This window comes from Rhamphochromis sp. 'chilingali' (assembly GCF_963969265.1).
Source record: "Rhamphochromis sp. 'chilingali' genome assembly, chromosome: 4".
NCBI lineage: Eukaryota > Metazoa > Chordata > Actinopteri > Cichliformes > Cichlidae > Rhamphochromis > Rhamphochromis sp. 'chilingali'.
Genome location: NC_137948.1, coordinates 31,400,008 through 31,426,280, shown reverse-complemented (window position 1 = coordinate 31,426,280; position 26,273 = coordinate 31,400,008). Strand labels below are relative to the sequence as shown.

Genomic DNA, 26,273 nt, shown 5'->3' with positions numbered 1-26,273 from the left:
CTGCTGTGCCGTCTTGAAATCTGCATTACAATCATGCTGAAACTTTAATGAGGGGAAGCGAGTGAACACAGCGAGCTCATCCAAGAGTATTTAACAGCTAATTTCCAGCAATGAAATATGGATTGTGTGACATGAAAGTCACCTACATTGTGTTTAAAGCCAGAGTGGCAGGTTCACATGGAAGACAGCCAGCACAAGTTAGTAATTTATTCCTGTTCGGTTTGTGTACTGAAGATAGATGTCAGTGTCCAGAGAGAGAACAATGCAGAGGAAAGGAAGTTTTTTTCTCTTTATCTTATTTGTTTTAAGCCATCTGAGGTGTGTACTGGGAATAATTACCAGAATATATGCTAACATTTTACTTACCAACATGACAAAGCTTGCCTTGACTTGTATCATGTTCGTTAACTGGGGCTAGCCTAGCCTTTAACCTAATGCTCAAAACCATAGACATTATAACACATGGACATAACTTATAGGTGGAAAAAATTAACCCAATACATCAGTGCCTAAAAGGCTGCATTCTGCCTAAAGGCCACCAGATGGCGATAGCTGTGGTTGAAAAAGACCTGGGGTCCCATAGACGTTTATGGGAAAAAGGCTTTCTGTCATGGCCTCTGTAAACACTTTCCTGCTAGGTTTATATGTTTAGTCACTCCGTTTTGTTCTTATTGAATAAAACATTGAGTCTGTTTTCTTAAAATTGTGGTATGTACCCAAACCCTAATTGGGTAAACACTTGTCAATCACAAGTCATTAGACTTATTATTAGAAAACAATGGGTGACGTTACTGTACCACACCAGCATACGTGACAGTTACAGTACAACGTCCATCTTTTATACTATGCTGTAAAATGCTGTTCAGTCACATCTAATATTGATTTAACCCTAGAACACTATCGCTATAAATAGTAACACGATCACTAATGCCGGGTGATTTTTACCCGATATAATATAACCAATGAAAAGTAATCAAATATATCAAAATATGACAACACATGACAAATTAGAGTGGTCTTCTTTTACTTTTAACTGTGCCATGTCTAACAAAATGAAAAATAGAACTCCTAAAACAAAATAATGACTCTGGAAAGCTGGTCTTTGGTCCACCCATTCCTGGGACATTTGAGACTTCCCTGGTGAAGGCACAGGCTCCTCGACACGCAAACAGCTGCAGGAGAGAGAAATCATGTAAATGTATTTTCTCGGGTGTAAATCACCCAGCGATAGTGTTCTAGGGTTAACATGCTGCTACCTTAATCATAGCTTAACACAGGGCTAAACTGCTAGCAGTTAAAAGGCTAACGTTAATGTGCGCGGCAGCTAGATTAGCATTAGCAACTGTTTAATGTTCCAGTTTTGTGAAAGTGAGGGCTTTGCTTAACTTTAGAAAATGTTCAGTGTTGTGAACTATGAGTGTAAAAAACTCTTTTATATATCACTCTTATATAGTCATGCGATATGAGATGAATCACTATTCCTGTGTCATGAGGGGCTGAAGTCGTGTATCAACTGCAGGAGCCAAGACAGCACTGTTGGTATTATACCAATTTTTAGTATCGATTATTAAATTATCTGAGTAATGATTTTTTTTATTTTGACAACCTTACCAGTGAACAGTTTTTATTATTACATTTAGGAGTTTTTAAAAACTCCCAAATTTGGGAGAATTTGAGAGTTTTTAAAAACTAAGATTCCGTACAATTACGCCCCTTTTTCCAAATTAATAGAAAAAGTTTTCCTGAGTTCCAGGGAGTAAGTTTATGATACCAGAATCAGCAGTACAATCTCACATGCAATCTGTTACTAACAAGTGCACCCACTCACTAATTAACTGTATATTCACTGGCTGTGTTAAGCACCAAATAATCATCCTTTTCACCAACTCCTCCTTCCCTACGCCTCCTCTCTAATCTTCCTCAAAGACAGTTGCTGTCTCCAGTCAGCTCCTGAGTGGCTCTCCACAGCAAGAACACTAGCACTGTGCTCTTCTTCCACAGCCTGAGGGGATTCAGTCACTCCAGACTAGTCAAATTAGTCATAACCTCAAGGCTAAGCAAGGAAGGTGTACAGTACCAAGTTTTCTTTCATGTCTGGTGCGTGTCAAAGCTGGGTCAAGACCAGGAATACCAGAGGGAGAGAAAAGGACAGCCATGAGTCCACCTGAAGCCCTGTGGTTGCTGCTGCTGCTGCTGGTCACTGTCAGCTCATGTAAGGTAAGGAGACACCGTGTCCCCAACTTATCCATTCAACCTTTGTGTCAAATGAGTCAAAATTTAAAAGTTTCTAAACTTTAAAGTGGTTCTTGGAAAGAATTGATGTACTCTGATTTATCATTTTGTTAACCAACCTTGTGTCTTTTATATCTCCTGGTATTTGCTGGACATCCCCAAAATAGTTTAGACATATTGCCTACATGCTAACAGTTAGAGCATGCATTTTTTTTTTAAGGGAAACATATTTATAAGTCACAAAAACAGGACTAAAATAAAATGAAATAAATTGACTGAAAGAAATAAAATGCTTTATATAGATCCACATCTTAAAACATATTAGATAAAGTAAATATTGCTGACAAAGGAGTTTAGATCAAAATCGACCTCCCAAAAATTATATTTTTATAGATTTGTTTTGCCAAGTTTTATGCTCAGAGAAATCACGATCATCTATATTCATTGTTTGAGTTATTTTTTTTATTATATTATAGTTTTGAGTTTTCTTCTTGTTTTGATCTGTTGTACTGTATTGTTCTGAGAAACTTGGCGATGATTAGTTTGTAAAAATGCAGAGAGGCAGCCACCTGAGTCAGTGACCAGAAACACCCTGAAGGTGTTTTACACCACTCACTTGTCATGTTGGCTCTGTTGTTGCCCTCCTCCTCCTCATGACTGTGTAACCTTAAGTGCAGCTGATTGAAATATTCATGTTTAGAATATTTGCTGAAGGAGATTTTATGTATAATCCATGTGTATTCTGCAGACTCTTTATCTAGAAAAAAACAACGAGTATGTTACTCCTGATGAGAACAAAGGCGCTATAAAATATTTAGTGTTGGTTAGTTAAATTGTTGACACATAATTGCTCGAGGCAGGAGACGGGGAAGAGCCATGTCCTTCTATAGCTCTTGAAGTTGTTACAGGGCTGCTAGTTGTGCACTGCAGTCTGTTTAGCATCACGGGTGGCCTTTTACAGCTCAAAAACACCAGCCTGATGTGTCAGTATTATCCTATTTTCATTAGACTCAACTAATTACAAACTGCAAATGTCCATTGCTAAAAATGTATATCATTCAATGATTTTGATCCTCCTCTTGACTGGTGATTAGCGTGAGGCCTATTTGACACTATTCCAATATTGTGTTTGATCCTTGCATTACATTTTCATACACACGATGAATTTACAGTACAGTATACTTAGTTTGTGTTTAGTTCTTTTTTTAAGCTTTACATTCATTACCGTATTTTGTAGACTTCATCAAAAATTGCCACTTAAGTGCTGTCCTAAATACGGTCAGAAAAAAATACAGTGAAATGTGTCTCATGGGTAAAGGATTCATTTAGCAGCAGCTCACAACAACACTCAACTCAAGCCACTGTTGCAAGAAAAAAAAAGATGTATATGCAGGCTTTAAAAAAAAAATGTACAGCGTCTTTCACATTTAAGGTTTTATATGTCAGGTTATATTAAATAAAAGAAAAAAGACTTTATATGGGTTATTATAAACATCAGCCAAAATGCAGAACACTTACTGCTTCCATAACAATTAAGAGTAGCCAGGCGCTGCTGATCAAATACACGTGATTAACTGATCATGAGCGGGTGCGAGCGCCTCTATAAAAGCAGATGTTTCGTCAGTTTGCTGGTCTGGAGCATTCAGGTGTGTGTTAACACACTGCCAGTGAGGAAACACAAAGACGCAAATGTTGCTGCCCATCGATCTGAGAAGGGTTATAGGGACATTTCCAAGCAATTTGAAGTCCATCGTTCAACACTGACAAAGAATATTCATAAGTGGAAAACATTCAAGGCAGTTGCCAGTTTTCCCAAGAGTGGACGCTTCTAGGAAATTTACCTCAAGGTCAGTACTCAGAGAAACTGCAAAAAATTCAAGAGATTTCCAGGCCTCAGTTGGCATGTTAAATATTAAAGTTCACAACAGTATACAGTTTAAAAATGACTGAACAAGTATTGCCTGGCTGGACGGGTTACCAGAAGAAAGCCTCTTCTTTCTGAGAAGAAGCTGTTTGGAGAAAACCAAACACAGATTATCAGCACAAGCCCATCATACCAGCTGTCAGCTTTGTTGGCGGAGGGCTGATTATTTGAGCTTATTTTGAAGCCACGGGACAAGTCACTCGTTCAAACATGAACTCCTCTGTTAACAAAGTATTCTGGAGTCAGCTGTCTGTCTGACAGCTCAAGCTTGGCCCAAATTGGGAAATTCAACAGGACAATGATCCCAATCTACAAATTAATGGCTGAAAAAGAAAAGAATCAAGGCATTGCAATGGTCCAGTCAAAGTCCAGAGCTCAACCTGACTGAAATACTTTTGTGGACTTTAAAAGAGATGTGCATAAAACCAGTGAACTGAATTAACTCTGTCAAGAAGAGTGGGCTGAAAATTCCTTCAATATTTTTTCTATGACAAAGTCACACAGCTTTTTTTAAGGTTAGGTTTAAGGTTTTTCTACAAGCTACTAAATCTTACAGTGCTTCTGCATCCTGGCTTAGATGTTATTAAATAGATGATACATGACATGGTCTAATATGTAATGTACCCCCCTCCCCCAATCTGTTGTGCAAACCTTGTGTTTGTGAAGCACAGCCAATCACAGGGAAGAGAAGGGAAACAAAATGTCATGGCTCAGCGTAAGACTAACAAATGGGATTGTTTTGAACTACTAATTGTGCTAGTTAGCATAATAATGGCACTTAATTTTTTTACGGCCTGCAAGGCTTTCATTTATTCATTCATATAAATAAATAAGCCAGTGATTAGGGCAGTTAGTCATTTGGTTTAAAAAAGTGCCAGAAAACATTTTTTTAAAGAAACACAGCTCACCGCTTCACAAAAATTAAGACAAACTGTGGTTGTAAGTTAAACCACTGGGAAAATAAAACATATCAAGCTAGAAAAACTCATCTTCATTGCAAAAACAATCAATAACAGAACAATAGTCTGAAGAGTAGCAGTGTTGCAAATGCTGCTGATAGACAGAGTGGGTACCAGGAATAAAAGCCTTCAAAATGCACATAGAGACTTAGACTTAGGTAGTATAGTGTATCGTGTATACAGTAAGTATATTATTTAACTGGGACACAGTTAGGCTTTGTGCATAAGTGCTGTACCAACTCCTTTTAATCTGCAGTCCCCAGCAGGTGGATGCAAACGTTGTAAACACAGTGACAGAAGTGGCACACAGGCTGAACTTTATTTTTGGAGTTTGTTGCTGCCATGGAAATGCTGCAGAGCCAGATCAAATAAAGCATCTGTACATCTTGTACTTTCTCTGAAGTTTTGATCAAATCCAGTGTAAAATCTCTTACACAGTTTGGTTGTCGGCAGGCACCGAGGGCCACGTGGTGGCAGTGTTGCATCAGTGTGTGATTTACATGAAGCACAAATGCACACACGCACGCACACACTTAAGGGAGAGGTCAGTCCAGATCATTGTGCATTCCTGTAGGCGTCTGCATTTAATCAATATCAAGGAAAAGATGGGGACATTGGACAGAAAGGAAAAAGAAAGGTGTTGACTGCAGTCAGGATGAAAAGGGAAAATTAAAGGTCAGGTAAAAGAAGAAGAAAATGGGTATGGAAATGATAAAAGGGTGAAAAAAGCAAGAGAATGGGATAAGTGTCAGATGAATATTCTTTTTTTTCTCGTTAGCACTTTTTTTGCGGCGTGCTTTTTTTCATTGAATGAAATATGGTTTGAGAGGAGACTGTGGCGCTTGGATAAAGAAGTGGAAGGAATAGGTGAGAGTCTGGGAGAGAGATGGAGGAGTGTGTCTGCGAGAGAGGGTGGAGGAAAGGCGGGAGGGAGGGAGAGGCAGAGAGTTAGAGGATAAATGAGAGAGCAGTGCTGGCTCAGCCACAACGCCTCACTGCCAGACGAAGGAAGGAGTCCAGGAAACACACACATACACACACGCACACACACATACGCGCACAGTTCAGACCAGCTGTTTCCAGGAGCACCTCCTGCAGCCTGAGCTGGATGTTTGGACTTGATGCGTCTTTGCATGGATGCATCTGGATTTATCTACTAACCTGTGGCAGTGTCTTAGACTTCAGAGGGAACATTCGTGGTTTTTTCTCTTCTTTTCTTTTTAAACAAACACTACAGAGCGACTGCACAACCTGTAACACCATGCTGTGCAGCTGCTCTTGTTAGAATGACTGCTGTGAACAGTTTGGACTGTGTGTGAGAGCCGGCCAGAGTTTCTGTTAGTGTGTGTGTGTGTGTGTGCGGTGTGTGAATGTGTATGCATCAGGATGAGTGTTCCCATGTTGAAAATTGGAGCGGTGCTCAGCACCATGGCTATGGTAACTAACTGGATGTCCCAGACCTTACCGTCGCTGGTTGGACTCAATGGAACCATCATCTCCTCAGAGGGCACGCATGAACGGATCGTCAGCGTACGTATTCATATTCATATGACTAAACACGCACGCATACACGCTGCATCTGTGCACTTCCAGAACTTCGTCTTCATCAAACGATAGAGACGCGTTTTTGTTGTCACTTGAGTTGTGATTTTCAGCAGCACCTTTACATACTTCTCTTTTCTACACAGCAACATCCACTTTCAGTAAATATAATGACATAAGCTCTCCTTTGTGACATGATCTGTAATTATTCCAAGATAAATGTCTGCTTATTCACTGTAGAAGAAAAAAAGCCCCAGCTTCTAAGATATCTACGATGACGGGGGAAGTAAGTCAGATTCAATTATCAAGATCTTCGGGGATATTTTAGCCTGCATGCAGCAGATATTTGATCTGTTCACTGGTGCAGAAAAGACATGAAAGAAGGTAGAGGAGGAAAAAAAAGCGCTCACAAGATCAGAGTCAGAGCACAATTAGAAAATACACTACAGCAGGTGGCACAACTGAAGAATAAATAGCACTAATGAATAAATAAATAAGCTTTTATGAGTCATAAAGAACACATGTACAGTATGCACACACTGCTGCACACACACACACTGCTACACCCACAGACCGGTAATAGGATTGCTCTTTCTCAGACTTACTGGGGTGATATTTCTCCTAGGGAAGGCTGACTCACCCAATGGGACAGCCGGTGATTTGTTGCCCTAGCAACCCCCCTGGCAACCCGAGACATGGGGGATCACTGCACGCACCCTGGTTTCTTCACCCCGTATGCGTATCCTGTCCGTGCATTGCAGTTTGTGTGCGTTTGTGCGCACACTCAGGGTTTGCATGATTTACCTTTCTGGCACCTCGCATCTGCTGCGTGGTGGCACTTTGCAAGTTCAGCAAAGTGCATGTAGTCTCATGCAAGCAGGTGCCCACACACACACACACACACACAGAGACCGTGGCTGAAGCAGATGGAGATGTTAGATGGGCAGTGTTGCTACTGCAATAGTTGACAGACAGTTTCTAAATGGGAAATGTCTGAAATCTGGCTGTTGTGTCTCTGTAATCCAGCTTAATTGCACATAAATTTAATTGTTAGCTACATCACTTTCGCCAAAGTGTTTATTTATTTTTTGCCAATTGTGCTTCCCCGGAGTCTTATCAAATGAACTCAAATGCTCTTTAATCAGCACTACTTGTCAGGTTCCAAATGTGCTTCAACTTTGCTGAATTAATTTTAAACTGCATGGTAATTAAAACATAAATTGTATTAAAAGGTTTTTCTTTTTGTTTTTTAAGATAAGGGCTGCTAATGAATTGGTGCTTTGTTCAGCTTACATACTGAGTAACAGAAGCATTTCAATGGATTCTTTATTGTTTTAAGCAGCTGTTGTAACTATTCACTATCCTCTGACTCTTTAGCATTTAGTTTAAGCTTGATTGAGTTTTTATTGGTCATTTTTAAACTGTTCTATTCATTTATTTACCCATTTAGCCTGTTGCCACAACACATTTCAGTTGTTGGCCTTTTACTTTTTGCTACATAATATTATTATATTGAGATTAATGTTGCAGCGTTTCTGTTGCTAACCTGTTTTGCCATGCTCAGTCAGAGCATTCAGTGTTTATGTGTTACTGCTGACTCACTATGCATATTTTTCTTATGTCATAAGAGCATATGACTTTTAAAAAAGAAGGCTTCTATACAGTCTATTCATTGCAGTGCTAGTCTGGGTAAACACACTCTAAGCTACATGGTGTCAGTAAGACTTTCCGATTTTTCTCTTATATAGGATGTTACACACATTTTTCTGAGTTGCGTACGTCCTCCTGTCTCCTCAGCCTCTTATCAACAATTTGTCAACTGCAGAAATGCGGCTCTGTTTGCTCTGCGCTCTCTGTATTTGCTCTGATCACAATCAGTCGAGCTGCCTGTGTAGATTTTTATCATTTTTCCCTCGTGTGAAATGAGCCCCGAGGTGCCATATGTCCTCTGTTTAATTACATCGAGCAGGAGGCACAGCCGATGCTCATACATTCAGCTCATTCACATCTTCCTCTTTTTAAACCTCAACGCTCGCGTCATCAGCTCCATTGTGAACATTGTGAAGGTTACCCCTCTGAACCCAGCTGATAGATTTATCAGATGTTTCCCTCCAGGCCACCACGGTCCCCCCTCCATATTTCCCTCTCGTGCCTTCATCCTCTCGGCAGCCTCCTTCTCTCATCCTCCCCCTCTGCCATTATTCTTTTTCAGGGTTTTTAGGGCAGCTCAGTGCGACAGGCTGTGAGTGTCAGATCAAACTCAGCCGTTCCTTTACATTGTTCTAAAGTGTTATCACTAAGTAGGTCAAGCTGCAGACCTGGATAAACCTCACAGTAATGAGCTCGTGATTTAGCGTCTTCTGTGTTTTTGTCTTTATGGTTTTTAACTTCCTCTGCTGTTACTTGCTTCCAAATGGTCAGCCCTCTGGGAACAATCGGTGTCGCCTCAACCTAATGAGTCCCAAATAACCCAAAACATAAAAAAAGGGTCTGATTATATAACAGCTTAGACTGTATTTTTCAAGTGCTAATAATTGCCTGTCCACTCCTCTGTGCTGCAGTTTTTAAAATCACCTCAGCAGGTTGGATTTGTGCCATTCTTTAGGCTACAAAAGGTTAAAAATAGGATTCCCCTGTGGTGAGGCAAATAATAACTTTTTTTTTTAATTTTCCTACTGTCTGAATAACAAAAAGCAAAACGTACATACTATTACACCAGCAGGAGTGCTGACATTTAAATAGCTGCAAATGTACAGCGTACAAACAGAGTTGTAAAGGAGCCACTTGAAATGCCTCTTAAATGCTAGAATTCGCACACGGTGTGCCTCTTAAGCCCTTTCAATTAAATCTCTGTTTTGTTTGTTCTTCGTATCACGATGGAGACTCTCTGATCTGAAACCCATTGTTTGATTCATGAATTAATACTTTTTTGTCTTAAACCAAAGCCCCTCTGATTTCGTCCCCCACTCCCCAAATCAATACCAAGGACTGCCATTAATAATAAGCACAAACGTTGTTTTTCTTTTTGAACATTAAAATCTCTATTCGACCGCTGGCCTCGTCTTTGAAGAGCACCTGATTGTGGATTATCAACACTAATCTTCTGACCCTGTGCTTTTTTTCTTTTTCACTTTAATCAAATATTCAATTAATAACTGGATTTTAGATCCTCATGGGTAGATTCAAGTGGTGCATGTTAAAATAAATATTGATTTTGAAGTGATTTTTTAAAGGATGTCATAAATGCAGGCTCCAGAATCCTTTCATGTTGAACATGCAGACTGACCCACAGTGATTTGATTAGTTATTGAACTTGGGCCTGGTTAAACATAGACTGTTTAGAACTGTGAGATGTGTAGTGAGAGGACCCAAATGCAAGATGCAGGGAGGCAGAGTTCCAATAACAAAAGGCGAGCTGTTCATTTAGGCTGTAGCGAGAGCCAAGAAACTAAATAGCAGAATTCCAAAAACAAGGCAACAACATGGGAACACAGAGAGAAGGTACGACTACAGGCAGCTCAACAAAAGACCAAGGGGATGCGGGACAAGTTATACACAGAAGGCTAATCAAGGCAGGGAGTAATATCAGCTGTACAATCAGCTAGATGAGGACAGATGGGAAGTAAAAGCAACTGTAAAACACAAGAGGCAAAGGATTACCAAAGTAAAGCAGGAAATGAAGAATAGACAAAAGAACACACTGGATATGTATAAGCTTGACAGAAGCAAATATGAAACATTAACCAGAAGTAAAACATGACAAGTACTTAATGCTCAGAAAGCTCAGGAATCAATGAAAATCAGATCCTAAAAGCTGAGATGTCAAACTCATTTTACACTGTGGACCACATGCAGCCCACTTTGAGTGGACCAAACTCGTGAAGCTCTCCTCTCTGTCAGTGCAAAGACATTTTATTACACATTTAGTCCCTGAAACACTTTAATATAAGGAAATGAAGTGCAGTTGAAACAATGCGTCTCAGTTTTTCTTCATGATGAAGAAATGATGCTGAAGTCTGTCGTCACTAATCTTTGGCCTTAGATTTTAAGACATACATGTGTAAAATTAAAGAAAAAGTCCTGTTAGCTCCTGTAATTATAAAACTGAACATTTTTGTTAAATGACAGAATGTCTTTCTATCAAAGATAAAAAAAAAAACCCCAATAACTTTCTGTCATTTATTTACTTTGGTGTGTATCAGTGGCCACGAGCGACATTTTTATTAGTAGGAAAAGCTCTAAAATCTACAAAAATATCGTTAAAATCCCCAAATGTATGCTTTCCTTTACACTTTACAGTGCTGTCCCATGGGCCAGACTGGAGTCTTCAGCAGGCCTCATGTTTGACACCCCTGTCCTAATAACATTAAAGAACAGGACAAATCCTGTCATATTATAATTTCTTGCTGGAATCTCGTGGTACGGTTAAATAATACGTTTATACTTACTGGCTAAACAAGAGCTGAACATGACCTTATATCTGTGTGTGTGTTTGTACCAGGCTTGTTTCACACATTAGCTTGCTGAGGTGCTATCTATTAATAGCCAACTCGTACTACTAACTGTTGTTGAAGCCAGTCTTGATTTCAGTCAGATTTGCTTTATTAAGTGATCCACAGAGCAGATAAAAGTACTTGTTCATATCCATAGGGAAGAAAATCTGCTAACACAGCTTTTCTCCTTTTTTATCAGCTTACCTGAAACTACTGAATCAACAAAATGGCATTGATCTCTCCCCCACCTCTACAACAGCCAAACCACACACTACTACAGTGTTTCCTGTTTCCCTGCTGTTAGCTTTGTGACAGCGTTGTTTAGCTAATTCAATTTTTATGTTTTCTTAATGTAAAAAAGAGAATTTTCCTCATACACAAAAGAAAGTTCAATCCTGCAGTTTATCACAAACCTGACATAGTCTTTACTCACCAGGACGGTTATGAAAAATTGTAACAGGAGAAATAACTTGTAACTATAGTTAGATAAATGTAGTGGGGTAAAAAAAAAAAAGCACTATAAAAGCAATATTTTCGTTTGACTGTTAAGTAGAAATTGAAAGCTCAGTGAAAAACGCCCACTCCATTGCAGCAGGAGGACCTATAATAGGCACTTAAGGACAGTACTGGAGTCGACGTATTTTTGCAGCTGATAGTTTTATAAGAATTGTGAACGTAATGAAAGCCGATAACCACTTTAGATGAAAAAATGAGCATTTTGTTGTCCATGTGAATGAACACACAGGTGCTTTTCCTTGGATGAGCTAATGTCATTTAGCGGTTCAGCCATTTTTATGATGAGATTCATTCTTAATAACTTGGAACACCACGTTTCCTGCTGCGTTGCTCTGCAGCAGTGGGTCATCCATCGTCATATTCACGCTCTCAATACAGGCAGAACAGACAACAAACAATGACTAAAAATACCTTGGGCTTCATGTCGCCCCCGCTAAGGGAAAAAACTGCAAAAACTCTCATTTGTTCATTTGAGTAATGGCTGCTACAGCAAAGCTATTTTTAACTTTTGTTGTTTTACATTTTGGGAACAGAAGCGTTCGACCAGAAGGAAGAAACTGGAACTGTCTGGTGTGCAGGGATGCTGTGGTTAACCAGTCAGCCTGTTAGACCACTTAACAGTTTGATTGAGTGAGTTTGTGTTATTTACAGATAAGAATCCAAACCACGACAACAAAGAAAAGGATAAAACAGATTCAATAAAAGCAGGATAAAATGAAATCATCGTGGTTTTATCAGTGCGGAAACAAGAAAGCCTTCTCAAACATGGGAGTCGCTGGGGCCCCTTCTTGCACACAGCTTCACAGTTTGCTTTAAAATCAAGCTTCGGATCAACAACTATTCAAAGGCATTAACATTAAACACACTCCACAATCTGACCTTTAATAAAAGTAGCTTTGTGTTTAGGAGGGCTTTTCCTAAAATCAGTAATTGTGTATTTAATCTTAGACGTGTTCAGCTGTTTATGAGTCCTCACTGAGATAATAAGACAAAGCTCCTTGTGTTTGTTACCTTCCAATTACGTGTTGCCAACAAGGAAGTTGCAGAGTGCCCTCTGGTGGACACGCTATGCAGCCTCAACACTCGTAACATGGTTAAAATATTTTTTCCACCTCAATTTCTTACCTTTTAAATTTTCATTATCAGTCCCGACTCCCAACCAATATATTGATCAGGCTCTGATTTGTGTTATCAAAATCATTTGTACTAGCTACTGTTTCCAAGGTGTCCAGAATATTATCTAAAAGAAAGTCAGGCTTAATTGGATTTATCAAATCTATCAAAAACATTTTCCCTCAGTCACTGTGATCACTGTTGAGGGTGTTATGAATGATTTTACCTTGAATCACATGCTTCAATAACGGCTTCGCTTAAGAATGAATACATTTCCTACCTCCCATTTACAGTATGTGCTGAAAGATAAAAGTATGCATACATATAAACAGATCATGGGAGATGTGCATTCATCATTTGGAAAAAAAACCCTCATATTTTGGTGTAAAGGTAGAAATAAAGATAAGAGGAGTTACCGCTCTGTGCTTTTTTTCTTTTTCTATTTTTTAGGAGAATGTAGTCTCTATTAAATCTCCGTTTCGTAGCCTTTGTAGGGTTTTTCATGTATTTTTTATTTTCAGCCAACACACTTCTTTTCAGCGTCACAGTCTTATTCAGGTCAGACTGCAGTCATCAGGGCTGAACAGATATTTTCCTTTTATGTCATTATCGTCGTAGCCAGCACGTAAATCTCTGCGTGATCTCACCATGATGCATCTCGTGATTTCAGCGTCTTTTTATGTTTGTCAAACGGAGATTGTGCGCTTTCTGTGTTTTCATTGGGCTCGACTTCACCAGAGACATCCATGTCCAATTCTGAATTTCTCATTTGTTGCTAAAATTAGCTGTGACGTCTCCCACATGTCTGTGTCCAGGAAAGCTAGCAGCATTACTGGAGAGTTTCCACTCTCTGCCTCCACGGACGGAACTGCTGTTCTCTCTGGCAGAAAGTCACCGACTCCCCAGAGCTCCCACAAATCTGCACAAAAGATGATTTCTACCCTGCAAACAGTCCACACCAGTGCACAACCAAACATCTATGAGCAACCACTTAATCTCTAAAAACTTCAATCATCAACTTAAATTTTAATCACTGATATTTGCTTTCTGTTTTGTTGTATTATTATTATGCAATGTCAAAGCATACGAGTGAGTTCATAGCACTGAAGCTTTTCGCTTTAATCTCTAAATGTAGCATCCGGTTTTCAGATTCCTCTAAAAACCCTTTTTAAGCTAAATTTAAATCAAACTGACAAAGCAGAAATAAATAACCACCAATACCTGAACCTCTGCTTTTTCTCTCTCTTTTTCTTCTTCGTTTCTTGCTGTTTTCACAGTTGAAGAACAAAATGTGTCTCTCAAAGATATTCGACATTCACAAGACCGTGAATGTTGAACATCATCACCCTACATTCATCAACAACTTCAAATGAATGTCAATGTTGCTCCATCCATCTCTGGATGTTCATTGTTTTACCAATAAGTTTCCTGCATTAGTGCATTTACACATTTGTTTCCTGCTACCTGGCTGTAGCATGCAGACCAAAAAGGCATTTTAACCATAAATCATTTAATCCCTCCCAGTTTGATTTGATGGTTTCAAATGTCAAACCTGTGCATTGTTAAATGTCAGTTTTACACATTTTAACTTGGTTTCCATTGTGGTTAATCTAATCTGAGCCAGACGTTTTAGAGTCTTTTTACTGACAAAAACAGTCCCATGGCCTGCGTGTCACAGAAGCATAAAGTAGTTAAGCCAAGGAACAATGGTGAGGTGTTTATTTGGTAATGGAAATAGTTGTACTCCAGCTTGTTGTGTACATCATCTGCTCTGCTAATAGGTGATGAATTTGTTTGTTGTTCTGTTTTGCTTTCTGTGCTTTCCTCTGCTCACCCTCTCGTCTGGTAATGTGTTATCCCGCAGTGACTTCATTAACACCGGGCGTGTTTGTGTGCAGGGGCTGTACCCGGGCTCAGAGGAAGGCTGGCAGGTTTACAGCACGGCCTCGGATCCCGACGGCAGGTGCATGTGCACGGTGGTCGCCCCGGCACGGAACCTCTGTAAACGAGACCCTCGGAGTCGACAGCTACGCTCGCTGACCGAGCAGGTGCGTGTGCATTTGTGAGTGTTCGTCTCGCGCCTTGACGTTTCAGTGGTCAGCATTGACATGCGGCACGGGGCAGAGGCGGTGTACTGGAATGAAAATATTCACTGGACTGTCTCTTTGTTTTGACACTTGCAGAAACACACATGAACAGACACACACGGGCTTCGCTGACAGATGTATTCCTGATACATCAGTAGCCAAATCCTCTGTAAACTGCCAGTCATTCAGCATGCCAAAAGAGTTTAAACTCAAAGAAACGCTGACAGATGGGTGGGAAAGAAACACTTTGTTCTGTGTTGTGGGTGCAGCTCAGCATACGACCATACAAGCGTGTAACTGCTTGTGTGTGTGTACATGTGTACGGGGCTATTCAGTTCATGCCTGTGTCCTAAGAGAGGGTAATAAAAGTGATTTGTGACAGAAATTGATGAATTATTGAACGGCATCAAGTAAGCAAACATTTCTGAATGCATTCGCTATTCTCAGCCTCGCACACGACGGCACGTTTTCTCACCAACGCTGTAGTAAACCGGAGCACACCAATGGCAATATCACAAAGATTACTACTCTTTTTGTCCTACACTGGTGCTGTTACATCCTGTTCTCGCTTCACACAAAACGAGAGAGAAATGAGAAAAAGGTAGATGAACACTATCAGAAATAACTCCCTCTTCTCTCCTCGCTCTGCTCTTGTTGAGAGTCTTTTGTATTTATGAATCTTAATCAGCTCAGCATGTCTGTGGAAGTGACACCTAGATCCCGCTGTGAGTTTGTGTGCGGTGGTATGAGCGCTTATTTTTTATTTTTCTATTTTTTTTGCTTGTCTGGCCCCCAATGAACGTGTTGTACAGGAGATGTGTGGGCGGGTTTGTTTGTTTGTTTGTTTGCATATCACTCCTGAATATCTGGAAATATCTGGGTCATTTTTATAGTAGATTTTTTTAAACACTTGTTTTTCATTCAACATTAAAAGAGATTTCAAGTGTGTGGTACACCCTCTGCCTGGTTAATGAGACGGGGCGTGAGTGGGGGTTGTTTTTTAGAGCAGGACACGAAAGGAGAGGGACTTCTGTTTAAATGGACCTAATGAGATCTAAGAGAGGGGAACAGGGGGTCTGCAAACTGTGTCTTTGTATCATATTGTTGAGCAGTGAATGGGGGATGTTAAACCCGAAGCATGAACTGCTTTTAATTTACAAAGCATATTTTCCTCACACTCTTTTATTTATCCATTTTTATTTATTTACCTATTTCTATTTTCAGTTAGGAGCTAAAAATGTTACGTGTTACGTGTAAAAAATGTTTTTTAATGTGGTGCCTACAACTTTTATGAAACAACAATAATAATAATAATAATAATGATAATGATGATGACGATGATAATAATAATACTAATAATACTACTAATAATAATATATTCTACTACTACTACAACTTTAAAAACTCTCACCACCTTCCTTTAATACAGAAAATTAAAAACATATACACAATTAAATTAGTAAATAAAATTAATCAATTATTTAAATGAACAATTAAATAAAATAAACACATAAAACCACAGAACAATAAAACTGCCCACCATACTGTTTGCAGTTTAAATTTTGAACCACATGAACAGAATGACTGTATTTAGCACTGCCAGCCTGTTGGTCACTGCTTTAGACTCAAATATCTCGACCAGTTTGGAAGAATTGCTGTAACCCTTGCTGCAGATATTCACGGACCCCAGAGGTTATCTCGGATAACTTTGGTGATCCTTTTGTTTTCATCTTTTAACATTCGAGATCTGTTAAATCTGCCAAAAAAACCCAGCCTGTTAATTTTGTTGGTAGAATTTAACTGCAAGGATCACTGTGTCACTGTACAGTGCTGCAAAGTTTACATCCAGAGTTGCTAGCTTAATTGTAACTCTGTCCCTTTGTTGCATATAAACATTATGTAGTATATTATGTATACTTTGGGGTTTTGGAGTCCCATCACTATTAACCACTTATATATCAAAGGTAGGGTCAGGTGACTAAAGCCCCATTCACACAGTGCCAGAGACTGGTTAGTGACCCTTTTTGAACCACCGGTTGCTAGCAAAATGTTTATACTCTGGTCTGTTGGTGAAAACCTTCTAATGATTGCCTTTATCACCAGCAGATTGCTGTGGTCACCAATAGTTTGTATGGACCTTGCTGGCATGTTAGCAAACATTTGCTAGCTACTTTCTGAGAGGTAGTAACAGTTTGTATTGCACTTTTCACAGTTTCACTACTGCTTGAAAGTAATTTCAATCTTCCATGCAAACAACACGTGACTGTGGCAGCCTGCTAACGACCAGAGCAATCGGAAAGAGGTTTGTGTTGCAACCCTCTATTTATAACTGATTTCTCTTAGAGATTGTCAGCAACGTCCAGAAACCACTTGGCAACCAGTTGGTGAATGCACATTTTTTCACTTCACAACAGGCAGTTGTATCATGTCCAGCATGGTGGATGGCTCTTGAGGAATATGCACATGACATCACACGAGAAACCTCTAGCATAGTGCGTGAATTCTGCCAGGGTAGTGTTGTCTCAAGTTGAAAACAGCAAGCTGTGAAGTACTTAATAGCAGCTACGATATTCTTCTTCAGTGAAAATGAAAATTTAAAACAATCACCAATGAATCCCTGAACACCTGTAACATCAGTGTCTGAAAACATCTGCAGCTGTTAGCTAACACTGGCATCACTATCAGTTCTGACAGCTTGTCTTCCTCCTGCTGCCTCCTCCGTCTTGGTTGGTGGCCCGTGTCACTACTAGATCCATAAAGGTGTAGACCTAGATGGCATTGCATCACCAGGGGTGGGTACTACAAAGTAAGATTACTGGGCTAGCAGGCTTAACATCAGAGTGTACTCTGTCAAGAAAGTGGCTCACTTTTTACCGAGCTAATTCACCATGGTAACTTACATTGAACACATAACCTGGTCAGGAGCAGGTTCTTTCACTTACGGCATGTTTTCAGAGCAATATATATTATCTGCGTAGAAAATGGAGTATTTGTATAAGTAGTTGTAAACCTTACTAATGTCAGGAAAGAAGCCAAGGTGTAGGTTAAAGCAGCTCAGACTGTGTGCTGCATTGTCATTAAAATGGGCATGTATTGATTTTGTGATGCAAAAAGTGTATAAATGGTTTTATACTTGATTTAAATTCACTTAGTTTTACACGGGTAGAATTGCAGCAATGAGAACACAGCGCATACTTTAAGTATATCTATTCAATCAATAAAAATAATTTTACTTTGATCAGCCAGTAAACTGAAGCAATTTCCACATCTTTATCACATCTTTCCACTCAGTGTATTAGGCTGTGGGACAGTAAGCTAGTCTCAGAACTCTAATATGCAGCAACCACTTTAGAGATAACTAGCAGCACTGAGAGCACACTCAGCTGTAAAATTATGAACGCACATTAAAATGTTTATTTTAAATGATTAGCTAAATACATAAATAACCAAGTTAATGATCTTCTATAGAAAAGATCTGTTATTCTATTTGCTGTTGTTTTTAGGGTCTCTAAAGAGACCAATTTATCATCATCATCTGATAACTCCTCTGACTGAAGCAGGCGTTGCTCATAGGGATCATTTTGTGTGGTAGAAGGGTCAAACGCTCATTGATTGTCATTTACAAGTCGATAGCTAATGAGCATACTCCAGATAATACTTCTTTCTGAAACATAGAATTATCAACATTTAAAAATTGATCTAATTTTTTATACATTATGTTTTCCATAGACTTCCATAGGATTTTGTGTCCCCTCTGTTGGCCATTAAAAAGACGAATTCCACATTGGTTTCACTTTTCAGACCTGGAATCTTTTCTGCTGTCTGTGCTACAGACAGCAACTACGTGGTTCTTCCTGCTCTTTCATTTCACAATAAAAGTCCCTATATACATATACATTATAAAATATAAAAAATAACATAAAATAATAAGTAAATGATTATTGAAATACAGCATTTGTTTTGTTGGTTTAACATTAACACTCAAACCAGCGTGCAACAACTTTTTTTTGTCTTTGCTATACTAGTTACCATGGGGGGTTAAAAATTCAGTGAACTAGCCCTTTGTTTGTCATCATATCACCACACAGCCATATTTGTAGGCAAACAACAGGTGTTTGGAAACAAATAACAGGTGCCAGTAATCAGACAGCATCCAAAGCCAATCATAAATATTAATGGAAGGGACAAACAGTAATCACTGATGGCATCAGCAGCATTATGCATATGCGTGTGTGTGTGTGTGTGTGTGTGTGTGTGTGTGTGTGTGTGTGTGTGTGTGTGTGTGTGTGTGTGTGTGTGTGTGTGTACATCAGGTCCAGAACGTGAGTCAGTCCATGGAGGTGGTTGACCTGCGGACATCCAGAGACCTGCAATATGTTCGAGACTCTGAGCCACTGCTGAGAGGAGTGGATGGACGGTTACACACTTATGTGGCCAGTCCCCGCAGTCTGACAGCTAGGAGCCTGCAGGTAAACACACACACAAACAGACACACACACACATACACATCAAGTCGCATACAATGCAGACAGTCGCTGCAGGGAACATATAACCTTTGGTGTGAAAACATTGATTTCACGCATGCCAAGCTGAAGTTTCTTGCCTGCTCTCAGACACGCGAGCATCTTTCATCAAGAGGACAAAACTTGTCTTGAAGCTGTCAATTTGCTGGCTTCATGTCTGCTGTGTTAAAGTGTCGCACAGCCTTTTTTCTGAAGGTGCCAGTAAAACTGCAGCATCACTGCACACATTAAGGCTTCAAGCTGTCATAAAAAAAAAATCTGTCTGGAAAGAGTCTGAATTTTAATATTAATGACCAGATTAGAATAATATTGAAACACAAAAGCACAGAACATTTTTTCTGCATTTGTCTTTTATAGTTTGTTCCTTGGTACTTTAAATTTGCAGGAGAGAAGATAAGATTGCCTTCCTGGATAAGTATTGTGTTTTACTGAGGGAAATCTGAATGTATTTCACTTTCTAAATTAGGAGTACTAATCTCATTAGGCTTGGTGCTTTCTGCCATGATGCCACTGGCAGGCGTCTGTGCCAACAACAAAACATGGGGAGGGGTAGTGAAAGATTATTTCAAGAGCTACAGAGAATGACAGGCCGTGGATCTCAGGAGGGAGAGCTGAATGATCTAAACAGTTAAATCAGCTGTGAAACGGCTTCATTTGGCAGCTTAATGACACTGAAGTGGAAGCCTAGCATAACCCAGCTCACTGTTTACACATGGATGTAACTTTAAGCAGTGATTTAGGGACTTTCATCTCACGGAAAAGATAGGCAAAAACTATATGGTAAAGTATGGTTGACATTTTTCCACATTTAAGGTTTTTTAATCTGCTGCTTTTACAGGTTTTTTAATCTATATTAAGTTGATCAGAAACGGATGTAAATGGATTTTATGAATGGAAAGTGATGTGAAAAAGTAATTATTTTCTTGTGTGACTTTAGATAGACAGATAAAAGTAATAAATAAAACAGCCAACACATTTGAAATATGGAAATGTGGTCAAAAATCATATTATTGTGCATTAAACAGCTGCTGTAAAGTGGTCGGTTTAAAGGACCTCCTGGAGCGCTCTGACTGAAGGTGCTACTGGTGATAACCTCCTGGGCATGGCGTGGTCATGTTAGCTTTAAGAGCATTCTTCTCTCTGCCACAACAGTGCTGAACTGTTTCAAATTCAGACGTGACCACAGAGCCTTCTTAATAAGTTTTCTCTGTTCCTGTCTGCTGTGCGGTCTCCTTCCTCCCAGCAGGCCAAAGCATAAACAAAGCACTGGCCACCATCGTATTGTCCACACTGCACAGCAGGAGTGGAAAGGCCTCAGCCTTTGTCTCTTACTGTACCCCGCCTCCATATGGTTCTTCCAGTCCAGCTTATTATTGGTCACACCAAGATACTTGCAACTGAAGATAACTTTCACCTCGATGCCTCAAGTGTCATTTATTGTCATTTGTCATTTATTATTTTTGTGGTTTTCTTCATATACCACACTGCAATACGGCCAAACATCTCAACTTTGTTCTTGTCTGTCCAATAGACATTGTTCCATAAGTCTTGTCTAGATGCAGCTTTGCAAACACGGCCATGCTCTGACATGATCCAGTGCTAATTTCAATTCACACAGTTCTCAAATGCAGTGTAAAATAATGAAAAAGCTGTCATAAAACTGCACAACCCCATATTCACACACACAAATAACAGCCCTATATTACAGTGAACAGAGATAAACTAATACAACAAGCATGAAAACAACAATAACTAACAAATGTACATAAGTTAATAACATTAAAGGTTTATCTTAAAACACAATGAGAACAAGTTCAACAGGAAGTTATTACTATTTCAGTTAATTGGACCATGTATATAAATGTAATAAACTGATATAATAGCAATCAATCTTAAAAATTGTTGGTCAGTGCTACTATTCACAGAAGTAGATTTCTACTTAAAAATAATGAGTATTTTTACAGCCAAACATTTGAATTATTTGCTCTTTCTATCAAATTATCTCACTTCCAGCTTTGAAAAGGCAACATGGGAGGAAAAAAATGCTTAAAAGAAAGGTGACATAAATGTCAAATAGAAAATGTTTAAACCTCAGTTAAAAACGATACAGATCCAAAGTAAACATTGTAATTCGACAGTCATTTTGAGGGGTCACACACAGCACACATTATGCACAGTAAATTAGATCACGGGGCCAAACTGTCAAGCTCTGCTGTAACGTCTGCAAAACAACATTCGTGCAAACACCTTGACTTTGGCACGCAGCACAAATTCGGCTTGCTTCTGCATCCTCTTCCTGAAAATGAAACAAAATGTCACCTTTTTGACACAGTGGGGGAGACAAAGCATGCATCGCAAATAGTCAGAGCAGGACTTCCCGGGAGCGCTCTGAGGCTCACAGCTGTTGACAAAAAAAGACAACCCGATGGAGGATAGCAGCCAAATATAAATCAGGTTGTTTTGTTTTGTTATGGACGGAGTTCCAGAAAACTGAGCACACCTCGTGGCCTCAGTTGTTGCCATCTTTAGACCATCTACTTTTACTCTACTGAAATACAGCCTTTCACAGTCATAGTACCTTAAAGGTATACTTAATAGATGAATAAATGCAGAATAAACACAGGGAATGGCATTAACCTACATTCTAATCTTGGAGACCTTTTGGATTTTATTAAATTTAGATTTTATAACAAAATGTAAATAAAGAACAACGAACAATGAGGCAAGCAGCTGCAAGGGCATTTATGTGCACTCAGCTTAAGTTTGCAGAATTTAACGTTATTATCCATTTTTATTCGTGTTTATTTAAAGAAAACTTTTTTAATACAGCATATTTACACTGGAAAAGGAAAGAAAAGCTGTGTAAATTTGAAGGAAGCCTTTTTGACTCAACTAAGCGGTGAACTGTTGTATCAACTTGATTCAGTCAAGTTTAGGATCACTGATCTAATTGTGTGTTCAGTGACTAATTCAAATGAAAACACTTCTATTGTCCTGTTTGAATGGCTAATGAGGTAAGGCCTGTGCTAATTCGGATTAAAACTGATAATCTACTATTGGAAAGGTAATTGCTTTTCCACCGTGCTCTCCAACTGAGAGGTGAACTTAGACAAATATTCACACACATGTGTGTATGTGTAGCCTCAGGAAGTATAACCTAAATTCAGTAGGTGATAGCTGATCGAAAGACTGCCATCCCAGTTCATTCAGAAGCTTGATATCTCGGGTTATATTTGTGAAATATTTGCTTGCTCATCTTGTCAATGTCAGTAATTCCAAATTTACAGGTGAATCTTTTCAATAAATTCAGTTCAATTTTATTTTTATAATGCCAAATCACAACAACAGTTGCCTCAAAGCATTTAATATTGTAAAGTACAGACAAACCTCAACATTAAGGCGACCCTCAATGAACAAGTGCTTGGCGACAGGGGGAAGGAAAAACTCCCTTTTAATAGGCTTTGGGATCCGTCTGTCGTGACTGGTTGGGGGTGGTTGGAGGAAATAGGACAAAAGATCCAGTACTTCACAGTCCTTCATTGGTTAGTTTGTCTTATCATGGATTTATGAAATATACATTTAATATTCTGTGGTCCCAGGACGAATAGTTTTGTTTTTAGTGTGTACAAGAAATAACCCTCCACAAACCATCTTGTCCGACTGTAATCCTCACCATAACCCCAAACCAAGTCTTCATATTAGAATTCATTAATAATTAAGAATTAAAAATATTTAATTCATGCGGACTTTGTCTACAAAAGGGACGCAAGCTCCACACTGTGACTGTACACACAGATTTTTTTTTGCCTGCTCATAAAAAGCAGTAGAAGTACACACACACACACACACACACACACACACACACACTAACCCTTACTTACCCCAATAGGGCATATTACCGCCTCCCCATAAATCCATTCTGCCTTTCATCTCTTGCCGAGCATATCTTAACAGCTGGGGGGGGGTCTGTTTTTAAGTTTTTATATAGTTGGTTTATGCATACGCGTGTGTGTGTGTGTGTGTGTGTGTGTGTGTGTGTGTGTGTGTGTGTGTGTGTGCATATGATTGTTGCTCCTGGGGGGTTTTCACAGTCATAAGCTTTTGCCTTTGCACTGAGAGGAAAGACTCCTGAATATTTATGTGGAACTTCAGTAAGTTTATCAATAACTAAACAGTATTTTTAACCCATGGAGGAAGGAAACAAGGGTGGAGGGCGGGAGTGGAGAATGGGATGTCAAATGGGAGTCATAAACAGAGAGAGATGGTGGAGGAAAGAGGAGGAAAGAGACAGGAAAGTAAGCCTTATTGCACCTAAATATTTCTTGGTGGGAGGGAGGACATGAGAGGACTGTGCAAGGAGAAGTAAGAGGGAAAGTAAAGGTTAAGCAGAGACTGGAGGAGAGATAAAAGTGTGAATCAGGAAGGGAGAGATTAGAGAAATCGAGATGAAGGCGGAGACGTGGCAGGGGAGGGATTAGCCAGGTAAAGTGGTTCGCTATCTAACAAACCGTGGCACCTTTGGCATTTTGTCAAAATTGGGGTTTTAATGAATATTTAATCAACTTGCAATTATATGCAAAGAACACTGCCAATATCAATGAGCGGTGATGATGTAGTGAGCTGAAGCTGCTTGGAATTACAGAGTTTTCACGCTGTGCTCTTGTGACATGTAGAAATTGGAAAAATGCGTCGTAGCGATGTTGGAAAAGTATTCAGGTCGTGATTTCAAGACAGCAGGGGAGGGATTGGATACATAAAGTGTTTGACTGACTGCCAACTGCTGACTGTTTCCTGGATATGTTGTTGTGTTTGTGTGCGGGGGTGCAGAGATGTTATAAGAAGATGATAACATTTTTGTCTTCGCTTTTGACACTTCTCTTTATCCTTCTCTCTTTTCCATATCAAATCCAGCTCTTTGTTCAGCAAGCTGAAAGAGAAGATACATCTAAGTATCAAGGCTAAAAGTAGAGATATAAAAGTAGCAAATAAAAATTTATTGTCCCTCTTGCTGCAAGCACAATTGTTTCATATGCTATCCATATTTTTATTGATCTCCATTTAAGCTGATTAAAGGGGGGAAAGGGGGCCTTTCTGGCCCGATATGATCCAGAGTGCATTTTTTTAAAATGAGAGTTTTCCTCCATCCATTTTATGCTGCTTATTTGGGTCACGTTGCCAGAAAAGACTTGCCCAGACGTACTCTCTTCCAGCACATCTTCCATCACCTCCTGTGGGACTGTGAAGCGTTCTCAGGCCAGATGGATTGCGCAGTCCCTCTAGCATGTTCTGGGGGCGCTTTCCATTCGGTTAACGTGATTCTCCGCTTCCCTCGCTCACGTCTGTTCCTCGGGGAGAGCAAAGAGATGCGGCGACAGAGGCAGAAATGAAATATGATGTGCAGCATCTCAGCTGCCAAATGCACAGAAAGAATTAAGGACGCAAAGTAAATATTCTTCTGAACCAAACCCAAAGGAAATGAGAGCTTTATGTGTCTCAGTTCATTTCATTTGTCTCCTACCAACAAGTTTATCAGCAACAGGTAGACCGGGGGGCTGCCTTGTGACACAAGGATTGTCTCAAACATGTGCTCAGTTTTTAGCATCGACGAGTGAACAAAAGGGACAGGTGAACAGATTCATTTGAAACATTCACAGGTGGAAGGCAGCACAACGGGAGATTAAGGATGACAAGGAGAGTAATCAGCCGAATGAGAAACAAACCACCAACCCTGTTACACATGCTGGGATGAGGTCACCCTTACGGGGCACCCTGACCAGTCCGGACACATAAACTGCCTCAAGTGTGCCTCAAAGGGTGGCACTACGCCGAACTACAGCAACTGAAAGAGAAAAATAATGACTGCAAATGGCCTCTCTCACTTTCTTTAACTCATTCGCAGGAGTTAAAGGGTCAGATGTCTCAGCTACGGCCCCTGTTGTCAGTGGTGGAGCAGTACAGACTGGATCTACAGACGCTGGCCACCTTGCGGATGGAGCTGCTTAACCTGTCGATCGTCCTGACAGCCATCCAGGAAGAGATTGGAGCATACGACTACGAGGAGCTTCAGCAGAGGGTCCTGTTGCTGGAGACCAGGCTGCACAGCTGCATGAATAAACTGGGTACGTGCTGGAAAGAAAGCAATAACAAAATATGACTTGTGCTGCTTTTGAAAGTAACTCACGCGTTTGCAATTTGAACATGAAAGCGAAGAACGTGAGCGCGCGGGGGGTGGAAGCACGCAAAGGAGCACTCCGCAGGTTTACACACTCAAAGATTTATTTATACAACGATTCATCAGTCTGCAAAAATAGTTCTATAACAAACTGAGAAGAAGAACGTTCAGGAAGAATAAAGGAGGGGAGTGAAGTTTAAAAACATGCAAATTTACCACAGGGAGTGAGGAAGGAGTGTAACAGAAAATAGGACCAAGTTTCATCAAGTTGGTACACAATTTGCAAAGTCAGGCCTACCAAACTAGGATATACCCAACTAGTTCACTTACACTAAATGAATCTGTGTAGGTTCTCAGTCGACTGTGAAAGCGACTGGACTTCTTTATATTTGTTGAAAATGTTTCACCTCTCATCCAAGAGACTTCCTCAGTTCTAAAACCAAAATGAAGCGACTCTGAGGAATTTAACTTCTAGCAGGGTTTCTTTGCATCCGGTGACCTCAGTAGTTCACATGATAGGGTGGGTCAAGGTCTCACAGTGGTTTCACCCAAAGCCCCTGGTGATGTCATTTTTAACACCTTGGCTCATGCGATGATGCTCAATAGTGGGTCAAGACTTCACTAAACAGGATATTTAGGGAAAGATGCATACATACATAAGGAAAATCTGAGCTTGAAAAAGATGACATTGGGAATACAAATTAAGAAGTTG

The 26,273-nt window shown here is 39.8% G+C and overlaps 1 protein-coding gene across 3 annotated transcripts in view; it reads left to right on the top strand.

Annotated features, from left to right (window-relative positions):
* The first annotated feature begins 1,957 nt into the window (after window positions 1-1,957).
* LOC308395490 (noelin-2-like) overlaps window positions 1,958-26,273 on the top strand; it is a 42,274-nt gene continuing 17,958 nt past the window's right edge. The window contains exons 1-4 of one of the 3 annotated variants that reach the window (XM_080880373.1): window positions 1,958-2,217; window positions 14,678-14,827; window positions 19,180-19,335; window positions 25,289-25,508. In XM_080880373.1, the coding sequence (XP_080736499.1) occupies window positions 2,155-2,217; window positions 14,678-14,827; window positions 19,180-19,335; window positions 25,289-25,508 (589 nt within the window). In that variant the 5' untranslated portion in view covers window positions 1,958-2,154. Of the gene's footprint in view, window positions 2,218-6,117; window positions 6,646-14,677; window positions 14,828-19,179; window positions 19,336-25,288; window positions 25,509-26,273 lie in introns of those variants that run through there. The other 2 variants (XM_080880372.1, XM_080880374.1) reach the window with 2 other exon arrangements.